Source organism: Corvus hawaiiensis, chromosome 8 (assembly GCF_020740725.1).
Source record: "Corvus hawaiiensis isolate bCorHaw1 chromosome 8, bCorHaw1.pri.cur, whole genome shotgun sequence".
In the NCBI taxonomy this organism is placed as follows: domain Eukaryota; kingdom Metazoa; phylum Chordata; class Aves; order Passeriformes; family Corvidae; genus Corvus; species Corvus hawaiiensis.
The window spans coordinates 3,730,589-3,745,037 of NC_063220.1; the positions used below are offsets into that span (position 1 = coordinate 3,730,589).

The 14,449-nt window shown below is 50.1% G+C and overlaps 1 protein-coding gene across 6 annotated transcripts in view; it reads left to right on the forward strand.

The window, feature by feature from the left end:
• The window catches only part of FAM53B (family with sequence similarity 53 member B), a 44,802-nt gene extending 30,353 nt beyond the window's left edge, over positions 1 to 14,449 (forward strand). For all 6 annotated transcript variants that reach the window (XM_048311076.1, XM_048311073.1, XM_048311075.1 and 3 more), the window contains one exon: positions 10,642 to 14,449. In XM_048311076.1, coding sequence (XP_048167033.1) covers positions 10,642 to 10,965 — 324 coding nt within the window. In that variant the 3' untranslated portion in view covers positions 10,966 to 14,449. The remainder of the gene's footprint in view (positions 1 to 10,641) is intronic.

Consider the following 14,449-nt stretch of genomic DNA (forward strand, 5'->3'; position numbering starts at 1 on the left):
GAGTCCCTGGGTGCTTATGTCAAGGTGGGAACTGAGCTTTGAGGTGCTGGGTGCTGGGTCAGCCTCTGGCTCTGGCAGCAGATCAGTTAATTTTTCACTTGTGCTGGTAACCACATGTGTTTATGGGCCTGAAACCCGGTACCATAATCAAAATAAAAATAATTTGACCTGAAAGAAATGTTTTCTTCATACCAGGAGGGATATTTAGGCCAGGCAGGAGGGGAGGGAGCCTGTCCTGGAAGCAATTACATGGCCACATAACTGGGCTAATTAAGCTAAGTTAAGCTGGGAGGGAAAATACTTAGGAAAATATTGCCTTTAATTCCTCAAAATCCTCGTTGTGTCTCTTCTGTCTGCAATTCCCATAGCCCAGAGAGGGGAGGTGAGCCCATATCCCTCCCTCTATTATTTACTCATAAACCAGACAGGCTTCAACTTCGGGCAGAAACCAAACCATCCACGTGGTTGTCATTGAAATAGCAACAATTTTTAAAAGCCACAGGCACCATGACAATCCTTCTGCTCCTTTTAAATGCCCATGAACTCTTTGCCTGGTGCCTCTTTGCCTTCGAACAGTGGGGGCCTCAGTCAGGTGAGTGAGTGACAATGAGGTGTCATTTAATTATCCCAAATCCTGGAGGCAGATGAGGTGGGAAGAAGCTGGTTTCTATTCTTCACCCCAGTCAGGAGGAATTTGGGTACCTGGCCTGGCATCTCTGACCTCCTTAACACAAGGACATGAACCATCCTCTCCTTTCAGGGTAGGGTTTGGGCTTGCTTTCCAGCCTCAGCTTTTATTCCTCCTTTTCATGTGAAGCACAAGCCCAAGGAGGACAACACCACTCCTCCATGATCCCAGCAGTTGTTCAGAGTGTTAATGAATCTCACAGCTTGCCCTCCTTCCTAGGCACAGTGCTCTTGGCCTCACAGCCCCAGGGACTGTGTCTGTACTGGTAGGCCATGATCAGAAATGGCTGGGATCAAATTTTTCCATGAATTGGGAGGTTTTTCAAAGAGCTGGTCTTTCTTTTTCTGATGTGGGTACATCTAAAATAAATGGGAGATGAGAAGTGTCACAAAGGTGACAGGAGGTGGCTGATTTTGGCAGGGATGAGTGGATTTACCCTTTGCAAGGCACTCGGAGAAGCATCTGGGTGAAATAGGTGAGAAAATGGATTTTCTAAAATAAAAGCACACTCTGCCGGGGATGCGGTGTGATGGAGGGACACCCACTGGGTTTTCCTCTCCCATGATCTGGTGCAGTTCTTCTCCAGAGGAACTTGCCCTGGCCCACCTCCACATCCGCTGCTTTCTGACATCCTGGTGTGAACATTTCCTGGGATCTGGGATGCTGTGTGCCTCAATGCCTCGTGGCAGCACAAACATTGGGTTTGGTGGCTTGGCTGAGTCATTGACGGGAAGCCGAGCCATGGGCCAGCCCTGATGTTGGTGTGTGCAGATTGCCTTCCTTCCCACAGGCTCTGGGCAGCTGCAGGGGACACATGACACGTCCCTCACATCGACGACTGCCACCCTGAGTGGGAATTTGCAATGATGTCCGGCTGTGGCCATGCAAGCCCTCGCTATCTCTTCCCCGTTCTGCTTCCTGCTGTCTAAAATTTTGATGTGGTGGTCACTGAGAGATTTCAATTTGTGTTAAGACGGTTCCAAACACAGCCATCCTTTTTACAGATGTGGTTTTTAAATGGATAATTTATTTATATATATATGTGTGTATGTATATATATATATATATATATATATATATATATAAATATGTATAGAAATAAATGTTTAAGGCCAGATTGGATATCGCTTGGAGCAGCCTGATCTAGTGCAAGGTGTCCCTGCCCAAGTCAGAGGTGGGAACATGATGGCCTTTGAAGTTCCTTCCAACTCAAACAATTCTATTTTTCTAATTTTATATATATGTATTTATATATATATGTATTTGTTCAACCCAGCCATGTTCCCTGCAGCGCAAACCCCGAACAGGAGTAGCCCTGGCTGGAAATGGAGGGTGGTGCTGTAGTGTTTGAAAATGCAACTTTCCATGAAAAGAAAGGCACAAATATCTCAGTGGCATATAAGGCATTGCACTGCTGACAGGAATTGTCAGACATGATGAGAGATATTGGTTCCTCCCAGTTGTGGGATCTGTGCACTGGTAGCCAATGAAGGCGTGGAGGTGGCACCCTGCCCCATTTCTGATGTCTCTACAAGGTTTTGGCTTCTCTGTGAGCCTTCAGAGCAGTTGAAGTTTGAAGAGCTACATCTCTCCTAAAAATCCTGTATTCCTGGTCTTTTCCTCCTCTCTAATACCCATTTAATTTTCTACAGAGGTTGTACTCATGAGCACTGAGGGTTCCCAGGCAGCTGGCAAAGTGCTTCTCCTCCGTGAAGCTCTGTATTGTGTAATGTCTTGCAGTATATGGGACAGAGAGTAGCTACTGTAGAATAAATAAGGCAATCAAAATACAATATTCCCTTGCATCTCCATGGCTTATGGAGAGCATCCCGTGGCTATGAGTTCACAGATGGCTTCTTCCCTGTGAGGGATGGGTGTATGAGAGGGTGCTGTCAGCAGTGGACACCAGCTGAGGAGGTGGTGAGGGTGAAGCCCTGGGTGTTCCTGATGAGGGTGAGTTATAGAGAGGACTTTGTGCCTGAGGGATGCCTGGTGTGGGAAGGGTCTGGGCACAAGGGGACCATTGACGTTGCTCCCTGGCTGCCTGGACAGACAGAGCCTTTCACGGGGTGACTTCACTGCCCTGCGAGGAGCACGTGCCTTCAGAGGATGGAGTCATCTGCACCAGGAATCACAGGAGCATCCCCCTGAAATGAGCATGTGTGGTTCTTGTGGTTTTCAGGGTTAAAATCGGCTTCAGCCTGGGCTGGAGATCCTGAGGGTCTCCAGACTCAGTGAAGTGTGTGATGCTCACCATGGCTGGGAGCCTGGCTGGTCCCCCTGCCTTGTTTTCCCTTCAAAACTTTGGAATAATGGCAGTTTCCATGAGGATCCATGCACAAAAGAGTCTGTACACTCCCAGAGCTGAAGTAAACAGCCCACCAGTTTGAAATGTTTCAGGCTGATCTTGGCACTGAATGGGAAGAAGTTCCAAACTACATGGTGGGAGAAGGGACCTCTCCTCTCTGAGCACCCAAGTCTTTCCTTGAGTGGTAAAATTCTCTAATTTTCACATAAGAAGATTTTCTGTTTGAGTTTTGGCACCTTTCAGGCTTGCTGGAGAGGGCAGGAGGGGTGGCAGTGATCTCAGTTGGCGTCAGCACCCACTCGAGCCGGTGACAAATATTTCCAAACGCAATGATAGGCGAAAAACTGGAGGTTTTAAATTCCATACGTATCCCAGGAAATAGTTTGCTATTGATGTAACTTCTGAGAGAGATTCCAGCTTCCAAGCCCCAGTGTTTTTTAAATAAACAGGAATGAGAGTCTGCAAAGGTCAGTTTGTGGCTTGGTGGGAAAAAGCCTTTGGTTCAGGATCAAAAGAAACTGGCTGGTTTGAAGGTTGGAGGGACACCTTCCACTATCCCAGGCTGCTCCAAGCCCCAATGTCCAACCTGGCCTTGGGCACTTCCAGGGATGGAGCAGCCACAGCTTCTCTGGGCATCCTGTGCCAGGGCCTGCCCACCCTTACAGGGAAGAATTTCTTCCCAAAATCCCATCTAACTCTGCCCTATAGGAGCATAAAGGCATTCCTTCTTATCTTGTCACTCCCTTGTCCAAAGTCCCTCTCCAGCTCTAGTGCAGCACCTTCATGCACAGGAAGGGGCTCTGATGTCTCTCCCAGTTCCATCCCATTCCATCCCCTGCTCCTGGCTGTATCTCCTGCTCTTGCCTCCATCCCCTGCTCCCAGCTCCATCCCACCACGAGGCCCAGGGATGCAGGGCTGAGTGTTGCACCCGTTGTTCACACTCACATGGGAGGACAGGGCTGGGAACACAAACAAAGCTTGGCAGTGTCTGTCCCAAACATGGACAAAATCCAATTGTATCCCAAGGATGCACATCTGATTCACCACGTGCTGATTAACCCTCCTGTCCCCAGGCTTGTGTGCTGTGTGACTCCAAAAAACAGCTTGTAGAAAGCACAGAGATTCATCCTTGAAGGAGTCAGCATGCTCAAAAGTGGCATTTTGGCTCAAAAAAAGCCAAAAGGGATTTTTCATGGTTTACAAAAAACCCCCCAGAACTCTAGGAGCTACTGGGTCAGTTAGGAGCTACTGGGAGTTACCTGGAACCACTTGCCTTGCAAAACTCTACCAAAGCGTTTCAGGAGGCAGAGCATTTCAGGAAATGGTGCTAAATAAATAATAAATAAATAAATACTTAGATAAGGGCACTTCTATTTTCCTTTCCAGAGAAAGGATGCTCAGGGTTAGCCCGAGGTCGAGGCTGTGACAGATAAGTGAGGTGTATTTCAAGTCTGCATTGGATTTGCAGGATGTCTTTGTAGGTGGGGGCAGTGGGTGCAGGTGCCACAAACTGTGGATTTTCAGTCACCCACAATATGATTTTATCCCTTTACTTGCTGGTGTTCTCTTTGCAGTGCTGCTGAAACAGTGACTTGAAGTTTGGTTTTAATTTTATAAGGTCCTGCCTTATCATTTAGGCCTTGAAGTGAGAACCACAGTGGCAGAACAGAAATATTACTTCTATGCTGAAAATTATGAAGTATGAAAATGGAATAGGGCTGAGAAAAAAGAATAATTCCATATTAGTGATGTTTCATCCTAACTTGGGACAAGTCAGATCACTGAATTTCCCCAAAGATGAGCCACTCCAAATCCCGACGTTTTGCCAGCTCTGGGGACAAGTCAGGTTCGGGCTCACCCTTTTCTACTGAAATCCATGGCATTGCAAAAGCATCACTGGGAGAGCAGCCCTGCCCCCTGCCACTGTCCCCACCAGGCTCCTGGCAGTGCTGAGTGTGTCAGCGTGAGGGGCTGCAGTGCTCCAGGGATGCCCTGCCACATCCCAAGAGGATGCAGAGGAGAAGGCAGAGGTGAAAGGTTGGGAAGGGCAGCCTGTAAATAAATAAATACACAGTGATCACTTATGACCTGTCTGAGCAAATGGATTTCTCCAGCTCTCAGCAAAGGGTTCGGTGTCTGTTAGGGAAAATATTTGTTCTGGGCAGGAAATGAGGGTTTCCTCCAATTATCATTATGAATAGGAAGGGGCTGGGAGGCTGTGCTGGGACTGAGTCCCCACGTGTGGGATGCTGTGCTTGGGTGGGACAGTTGAGCCCCAGAGTGTTCACTGCTCTGATTCCATGCATTGCTGTATTTCTCCATGATTTCTGGGATTTGTCTCTCCAGCATCTCCCTGGGGCTCTGTAGCACCAGAGGGATTGCCACTGGTGGGTCATACAGCAGCTTTTTCTTTTGCACTTACGGAATCTCCCTGAACATCCTCAGTGTCACTGAGGCAGTCACACATCTCCAAAGACAAGAGCAGAACTGTGAGTAAACCCAAATTATCTCCACAGGCTCCAAAGGCAGCATCAATACTAATGACTTAAAGCCTCCTTCTTGCTTTTTATTTTTTGTTTTGTTTGTTTAATGCTGTGGTGTGAAGTGACTTGGGAGGATAATAGATATTTCTGAGCCTGCTCGTGAAAGCTGTTTTTCACACCAAACAGAATGAAAGCAAAATTATCTGCTAAAGCTTTGAATGCACCAAGTAAGCACTGGTGCTTATTGCAAAATGAGGATTGGGGCTGAGTAAATGTTGTTCTTTAGCGAATGAGAAGGGAAGAGCTGGGAAGGCAGACCCTGAAAGCCAAGGCAGGAATGTGGTACCCACTGGGAGCAGGGCAGGGAGCCATCCCCTGTTCTGGGGATGCTGCTGCAGGCACGTTCTGCAGCACCTTGGCCTGGTGGAGGCTGTGGGGCTGCCTGAGAACTTCTCAATGCCTCCATAGATAAAATTTTAAAGGAAAGAGAGTAGCAGATGAGTTTGAGCTCCCTGACAACACTGCATCTAACCCAGCTCTGCTCTGCACCAGGCACACAGGCTCTGTTTGCTTTTCACACCCCCCATCACTGCCTCCTGTGTTTTCCTTCCTCAGGTATTCCAGCATTTCTTTCCCAACACTTCATCGCTCAGAGGCTTCTTCTGTGGGAGATGCTGGTGAGGCCTGTTTGGGGCATCACTGAGCCTGTAATGTGCTTGTGCCAGTGCTGTAGCCTGGACCTGTTGGCAAAGCTGCTGAGATGCTCCTTGGTTATGAAGAGGAGAATTGGTTGTTGGAGCCTCAGGGTTGAGCCATGCCTGCTGCAGCTCTCTCCTCATGTCCCTTCCATTCCCACTCACCAGGAAACCGTCCTGGGGATGGAGTTGGAGGAGATCGGGGGTGCCTTAAAGGCAATGCAGAGCTTTGAACCCAAATGATGTGTGTGTGTGTGTGTGTGTGTGTGTGTGTGCATGGCCCAAATCACACCAGCTGCCATAATGAAGTTCTGCAGAGCTTAAAAACCAAATCAAACCCATTTTTCAATCTCATTTTCCAGTCTCAAGCACCTGGCCCTCCTCAGCAGCACGGGCGAGCGCTTTCCCTGGCACAAATGCCAGGCAGGATTTACTGTGATGCCAATAACCAAAGCATTTCTTTATAATGATACAAAGATAACAGCTCAGGCCGAAGGTGTTTTACAGGAGATGTTTGCCTTGGAGAGTGATTTAAACCTGAGCCAGGCAGAGAATCCCCCAGTGGAGGTGACTTTGCTGGCTTGGAGGGCTGGCAGAGGCTCATCATTCCCGCATGGAGCAGCACCGCTCGCTGCCTGCTTCCCCCTTCCCTTCTGGCACCAGGTTATTTTCAGCTTTCTGAAGCAACTGTAGCCCACTGTGCTAACAGGAGGTGATGATAGCTTGGGAGGTAGGGCTGGTGCTGCTGACAGCTTGTAGCGTTACACCTTTCCCAGGATAACTGCGGCAATCACCTGGCAGGGTGGAAAGAAAATAAAAGGTGTGTGAGCAAAAGCCATGATCACCTCAGGGATCACAGTCCTGCTAATATTTGTTCTGGTAGACCCACTGTGTCTGCAGGGACGTGTTTTGGGGAAGAGCTCACAGCTGGGTGTTTTACCACGGGAAGAGCCGGACAGAGGAATGTTGCTGAGGGATTTCTCCAGCTTGCTGTCGGGGCTCTGCAGCCTCCAGCCCCGTCCCTGATGGGGACACGTGCCTAAGGGGCGGGAAAACCTGAGGAAAAGGATGGATGTGAGGGGTGAGTTGATTTCTGCAGCCTTCTCTGATTGTAGCCTTGGTCCCTGCACAGTGTGGAGCATCACGAGACTCGGTGGGAAAGAGAAGTAGCCTGAGCTTGGTCACCAGCACGCAAGAAGGGCTTTTCTCTGGAGCAACCCTGCAGCTTATTCCAAGTGTCCAAGCATTTCTTATTTATATTTTTAGATGATTTTTCAGGTGCTTGCATTAGCAACTCCTCATTTTCTCCCTGGGGGCTTGCCCAGCATGCTGGATTAAGGCAGCTTTGGGAAGGGTTGGGGGAAGAAAAACCAGCACCTCAAATGGTCAGAAAGGGGTCTCTGTGGTCAGTAAAGGTGTTTTGGGTGTAAGGTGTGTTACAGATGCTCATGGGTGAAGTCAGGATGGCCAGAAACACCTCCCAAAAGCCATCTGTGTTGGATTCCCACAGTTTCCCTGAGACCAACAGGATTTGAGGTGCCTGATACTCCTTTTTTTCTGGCACTGGAGGCCAAGGTTGTGGAGAGGCTCAGAGGGGCCCAGGGCTGCCTGGCCATGGGGAACAAGCGCCGCATTGTGCCACCAGCCCTGCTCTTTTCTGACATCAGCGGAGGACTTGACTGCCCGGTTTGGCCAGCTCAGCACCTCAGCACGTGCTAAATTCACCCAATAAATAAAAAGTGAGCAAAGGACTCCAAAGGGTTGAAAACAGACGCTGCATTGACGGTGGTGGCTAATCCACGGCTGTTCCACAGCCAGCCCATGGAATGCTGGCTTGGTGATCGCCGTCCTGGGGGCACTTTCCCGACCCCAGCCGCCGGGAAGGTGAGCTGTGGGATTTTGGGGCAGCCAGTGCCTGTGAAAACTTGCTTTCTGAGCTGTCAAACCTGCCTCAGAGGTAGTGCCTCTGCCCAGCACCCTCCACACGTGGCCTTCCTCCACCAGCAGCTGCCGCAGTGCCGGCAGCGCCGGGACCATTGGAAGGGGTTTTCTGTCTTCTTGCATTCTCTGGAATGACTCAAGGCTTGGGTTGCAGCGTGTGTGGATTTGAGCAGGGAGAAGGAGGCTGTTGGCTTGGTTGTCTTGCCAAAGTCCCATAAAATGCAAAATTTCCCTGAAAGTCAAGTAACTTCATGGCTGTTCCCTGAGACATGTCCAAGCTTGGAAACGCTTTTCTTTTGGATGGGAAGAATGTGCTGTGGACTTGTTGAATTACTCTCCAGGCTGCATCTTCCTTCATTCACCACCACAGGAATCACTCATCTCCTCTGAAGCACTGCAGAGCATCTCCCATCCTCTCAGGATGCTCTGTCCCACCTGCAGCAGCCCAGCATGTCCACACCTGGGTACCAGACCCTGGGAAGTGCCTGATCCAGGAGATGAGCTCGATTAAGAAGGAGAAAAATTAACATTCCCAGAAGTGCCAGAGTTTTGTTTGTAGAAGGGATTTGCACTTCTGAGAGGGCTGTTGACTTTCAGGAGACCTAGGCTTTTCAAGTGCCTGAATCACTGTTGGAAATATGCTTGCAAATTTTGTGAAGTGCTTAGGAAATATTTCTGCTATGTCCTCGGGCCTTCTCCAGTGGTAATTATGAGTTGTCCATTAACCACAGCGTGCAGCGCTCTGCTTGAAGCTGCTGCATGCTCAGCACCCAGAAGACAGAGGCACGGCTGGGATCTAAAAAATACAACCATCATGACGTGAGGACTGGGTGCAGTTGTGTAATTAGGGAACAAATGCCCTTTTTTTCACACGGGCTTGGGGCTTGTGGGTTTTTGAAGGTTTCAGAGACTGAAGGCCATGTGTAATGTAGCTTCCCCCAGCTTGGGCAGTGGCCAACTCCTCTTGGGGCAGCAGGAACTTCTCTGTTTAGATAGAGCAGCCTCTGCAATGACTTTTTTTACTGTGTGCATGGGATAGTGCAGCACCCAAAGCCTCTGGGCAATGGTCCATGGGTCCAACTCAGCACAAGGCCCTTTGATTTGTTAAGAACTGATTGGGGCGTGATGCAGAACCCCTGCATCTCCCTTAGGGGCCGTGTAAATGGGTGATTTTCCTTCATTTACAGCCTGGAGTAAGTTATTTTGGTGGAGTTGCTCCCAGCTTACCTGGATTTGAAAGGAAAAAGCCTCAAGCAAATGTTCCTAATTCCTAGGGAATGCCAGTGGGGATGTTTTGGAGCAAGGTTGTGTCTCAGGCTGTGTGTTTGGTCCTGAATTGCACCAGCCAGAGCAGATACAGGCAGCAGCGCTGTCTCTCTGTGTCACCAATGCTCTGTTGGGTACTGAAGCTCTCCTGGCTCCCTCAGCTGTTCCTGGTGCTCCAGATCCTTCCCCAGCTCTGTCCCCTTGTCTGGACATTCTCCAGCCCCTCAATGTCTTTCTTGTCATGAGGGACCCAAAACTGACCAGTAACAGGTGAACATCTCCAGCTAGTGAGGGGGCTGCCTTCCTCCCAGGTGTTTGTTGAGTTCCCATTCAGGCCCATCCCATGGGATGTGTCCAAGCCAAGTGTGTGAGAAGTGAACACACCATCACACGCTGGCTTGATGAGAGACTCCACAAGCTGCTGAGATCCTCCTCAGTCTCCTCCTGCTCAGAGCACACACTCTGCCACTGGGATGGCCTCGTTATTTCCATTGGCACTCAGGAATGAGGGTTTAGTCTGCTCTTTTAAAAACCAGCCTGGGCAAAAGGCATTGCCTGGCAGGTGAGCACGCTGGTGGCCAGAACATCCCCAGGAGGTTCTGCGTGCTCTGCTCCAGGGGGTTTGGAATGCCTGCGTGCTCCTTGTCATTCTCAGAGCTTGAAACTGTTCAGAAGACGTGACAGCACATAAACTAAATCAAGTTTCTGGCCAAGGTAACCAGGCGTGGAGACTATGGGAACAGAGAACTGTGCTTGCATGGTCTTTAGTGAGGGGAACAGCCCTGATCCATCACAGAGGAGGGTTTAGTAGGACACAAGCTCCAGCTACTTAAATGAAGGGCTGAAGTTTCTCTTGGAGAAACTTGTCTCTTTCCAACAAATGGAAATGTTGTTGGAAATGTTCATTCATTTTCGGTGAGCTCTGTACTGCCCTGCGTAACTGGGTGATGCAGGGGGTGAAGATGGTGAAGGGACCGATCCAGAGTAGGCTGGGGATGGTTTTGGTGCTGTTGCCTGTTGCAGGGGCAGGAGAGGCACGGAACCTGCCATGGATGGAGAGGTGGGGCTTTGCAGCATCTGCCCATCTCCTGGGGACCTGCTGGCTGTGAGCTGAGTGTTCCTGCTGCTCTGCTTGCTTTCTGTTGGGCTGGGGGAGCTGGGTTGGGAAGACCCTCAGCTCATCTGGCGTAACTTCCATCCCAGCTTCAGAATTCCCCCCCCTCTCTAACTCACCTGCCTTTCTGCCCTTGCCTCTGCAGAACCGCCAGACTTTCAACAGCCTCACCTGCCTTAGCACCACGGCCGAGGACGGCTCCCAGCGGCTCGCGGGCCCCCAGCCATGGACCACCGCGGCCCCGGAGGTGATGCCGGGCAGGACCCCCGCCTGCACCCCAGTCCCGGAGCCACCGCGGGCCAGGCCTGACAACCGCCGGGCCAGCAGGGATGACCTGTCCTGCGAGGAGGAGGAGGAGAGTGCCGGGAAGGAGGAGGACAGGGCGGCCTGGAGGAGTGGCGGGACGGGCAGCGAGAGCCTCTTCCAGCTGGACGGCGAGATAGACATCGAGCAGATAGAAAACAACTGAGGAGGGAGCAGCTCCTCTCGCCCTGGGGTCCGGGGGCTGCCAGCAGAGCCGTGGAGGGCTCCTCGTTGCCAGCGAGTTTGTGGGATTCTGTCACTGCTCTCCTCCTGCCAGCTGGAGGGGATGAAGCAGCTTTGCCAAAATTTCATCAGGTATTTAGAGGAATTCGTGTGCATGCGTGTGTAAATCTTGAAATTCTTTGTAACTACTGTAGCCAGAGATCAGCCAGTCAGAGGAAAGTGCCTGTCCCACAGGGAAACCAGGCACGGGGATCGCCAAAAACTTGGAATCCACGAGTAAATGGCTTTTGCCAGGGTAGGGTTGGAGCTGATGGAGCTGGCCTTGCTCCCACAGGTGCCAGCTGTGCTAGTTCAGAAAGGGGTGCACAAGGAGAAACCACCACCCCTGGGACTGGAGAAAGGGAGGGAAAAGCAGAGTATTGAGATTTGCAAACCGAGCCCTGGCTGGTGTCTGCCGGGGCGGCTGCAGCTCCTTTTCTCCGGCCGCATCCCGGGCGGCCCCAGCACCCACCTCGCTCCCCATGTCCCTGGCAGTGCCGTGAGAAGGAAATCACAAGTGAAGTGTTTTGCTTAAATTTAATAATGGCAAGAGCTGGATTATTACTCCTTTATTTTTAGTTTTCCTTTTCCTGATGGGGAATTAAACAGATCCCTGGCCCATGTGGGGCGGCATCCACAGCAGTGCTTGCTGGGCGCTGCTCAGGGATGCTCAAATGCCTTCCTTCCCTATTTTTTTTCTTTCCAGCCCCCTCTCTGAACCCTTTTGGGAAAAAAGCCCTACTCAGGCTTGGTGCCACCCTCATTTGGGTTCCCAACACCCTGTTTTGGGCAGGGCTGGGCTGTTTACCCATTTACCAGCAGCTGTGCCCTCTTTGCTACCCAGGGCAGGGCTGCCACCCTCTTTTTTCTGGCTTTACTGTGAAGGGCTGCACGCCCGAGGCACGTCGTGGAGGGGTTACTTGACAAAGTCAGCTGGCAAAAGGCTGAAAATCCAGGTAGCAGCACTGAAAGCTTTTCCTCTTCCTGTGCCTTTTTTAAGCACAGATAAAGTGGTGACCATTATGTTTGTACGATATGAATTCTCTTTGCTAAAAATAAGCTGTCCACTTGCTAACAGGTTTAGAAGGACACCTATGGTTCTTTTCTCCCTCTGTTTGGTGGTTTGTTTTTTTTTTTAAATTTGTTTGTTTGTTTAAAGCTCTAGGAAAGCTGTACAAATGGCTTCCAGCATCTTCTGGATTCCTTCTGTTGCTTCCTTCAAGCTCAGGGGTCACTTCCTGAGCTTTGCAAAAGCAAGAAGGGAAAAAAATCATTGATACCAAGAGCAGTTGAAGACATGACATTTTTAATGGGGTTCAGAACCCCTGCTGGCAATGCCTTGAGGGTCCATAACTCAGAAAGGCTGAGAGCTGCTGGTACAGGTTTCATTCATCATTTCTGGTTATGTTAGTGCACTTTTTTCCGCCGTGGTTTGGGATGCGTGCAGCATCTCCCGCCACAGTGGAACCCATTGGTTGTTACCCCTGTCCTGGCACTGCAGAGGTTTTGCTGGTGGCAGTGGTCATGTCCACTCCCTCCAGGCAGGCAGGACGAGCCCCAGATATTCGGGGAGGGGATGACAGGGATGTCTTTTCATTTTGGGGAATCCTCCAGCTCTTTTAAAGTGTCGCTTGATGCATCACTTAGAAGAAAATATATCCTGGGTTAACTTTTAGCCGTCCTGTTGTGGAAGGTGTTGCTGGGCTCAGACTCAGTTTTGGGAGGGTCCAGCCCTGCCAGTGTTTCCCAGGCTGCTGCCCCTCTGTCCGTGCCCCTGCAGTGGCACCCTCACAGCACAGTTCTTGGCTTTGAGTCTTCCTGATGCTCCATCCATCCCTCCCCACCGCTGACACATCCTGGTCTCGGGGTGCGCAGGTCCCGCTGGCCACAGGCACCTCCTCAGCTGAGCAAAAAAGGGCAAATTCACCCAAATCCACGTGGGGCTGCTGCCACAGAGCTCCAGGTGGGCTCTCACGTGGGCATCCCCAGGGCTGGAATTCCTAAGGGCTTCTGTTTCCTTTCCAAGGGCTGCTCCTGGTGCCATGCTAACCCCCCAGAGTGGGAAGGTGGCCCATGGGCTCAGCTGTCCTGGACGTAGCCGTAGCATTCAGTTTACATTCAGCACAACCCGTTTGCCTTACTAAAAACGCTTCTCCAATGAGTCATGGCCTTACACTGGGCACGTTGGCGTAGGCACAGACTACAGTTAGCGACAGTTTTGAGGCCACGGTGGTGTTCTGTTGGGTATTTCTTGTTGGGTTTGTATGATTTCATGTACTTATTCTCAGTTTAAGAAAGCCTTACTTTTAAAATTTTTTTTCCTCTCTCTCTCTCTCTCTCTCTCTCTTTTTCTCTCTGTGTGTAGAGGTAAAACATTTGTGGATTTATATATATATAAATATATATATAAATAAAGTAATTAAAAATATTAAATATAATATAGTATGTGCCTCAGATTCAGGGGACATCCTGTTGATTGTAGAGTCAGAAGTGGTGTTGCTCCCCCGGCAGCAGGAGATCCGTCTCCCATGCTGTGGGGAGAGCAGGGCATCCCCAGGGGGTCCTGCTCTTGGTTTGTAAAGGACTTCACCTATTACACAGATGCTTTGGGAACCCCCCAGATTCCCTGGCAAGTCCCTGCCGGCTGCCAGAATGTGATATTAAAGTAATATGCAGACAAGGGATGTTATTCCTTGCTAGGTAGCTAAAATAGGCTCATTATTGTGAAGAGACTAAGTGGCTGCTTGTCCAAGGTGTGACCCAGTCTGGGCAGCAGCCGTTTTGGGATGACACCAAAGCTGTGGCAGCAGCAATAAAGGTTCTTCATCCTGAAAAAAAATAGGATTTTGATACAGAAAGTCTTAGCAGGCGCACGGGAGTTTGCTGTGTGTTTTGCAGATGTAGCTCTTTGAGCCTGCCCTATGAAAGAGTACATTAAAAAAAAAAGAAACCAACGGAAAGAAGTGTTTGTAAAATAGATTGTAATTTTTCCACGTGCTAGCATAGCCTGTTTGGCCAATAAAGTCGTGTTTCAAGTGCATTGTTTAAAGCTCCTGGCTGCCCAGGCAAACAGACTGATGTAGGATGTTCTAGGATTGTAGCAGTGCTTTGCGGCGTGTGTGGGTTTGGTGTTCAAGAAAGAAAAAGAAGAGGATGGCCAAATAGAAAACAAAACAAAACAAAAAATGGGAAGAAGAATAAAAACAAAGCCTTCTGAAGCTATGACCTGTAGTAGCCAAGCCTCGCTGGCAATTGCACAAGCGCCGCGGGCCGTGCGTGTCCCGGGAGGGGCTGCCCAAGGTGTCCCCTCCGGGGCGGGCAAGGAGGCTGCTCCTGCCCCCTCCATGACTTGATTGCACTAGAGCAGCTCAATCTCAGGAAATTGCTTGTTACTTTTACTGTGTAAATAAAGCTTCCTGGTTCAATAA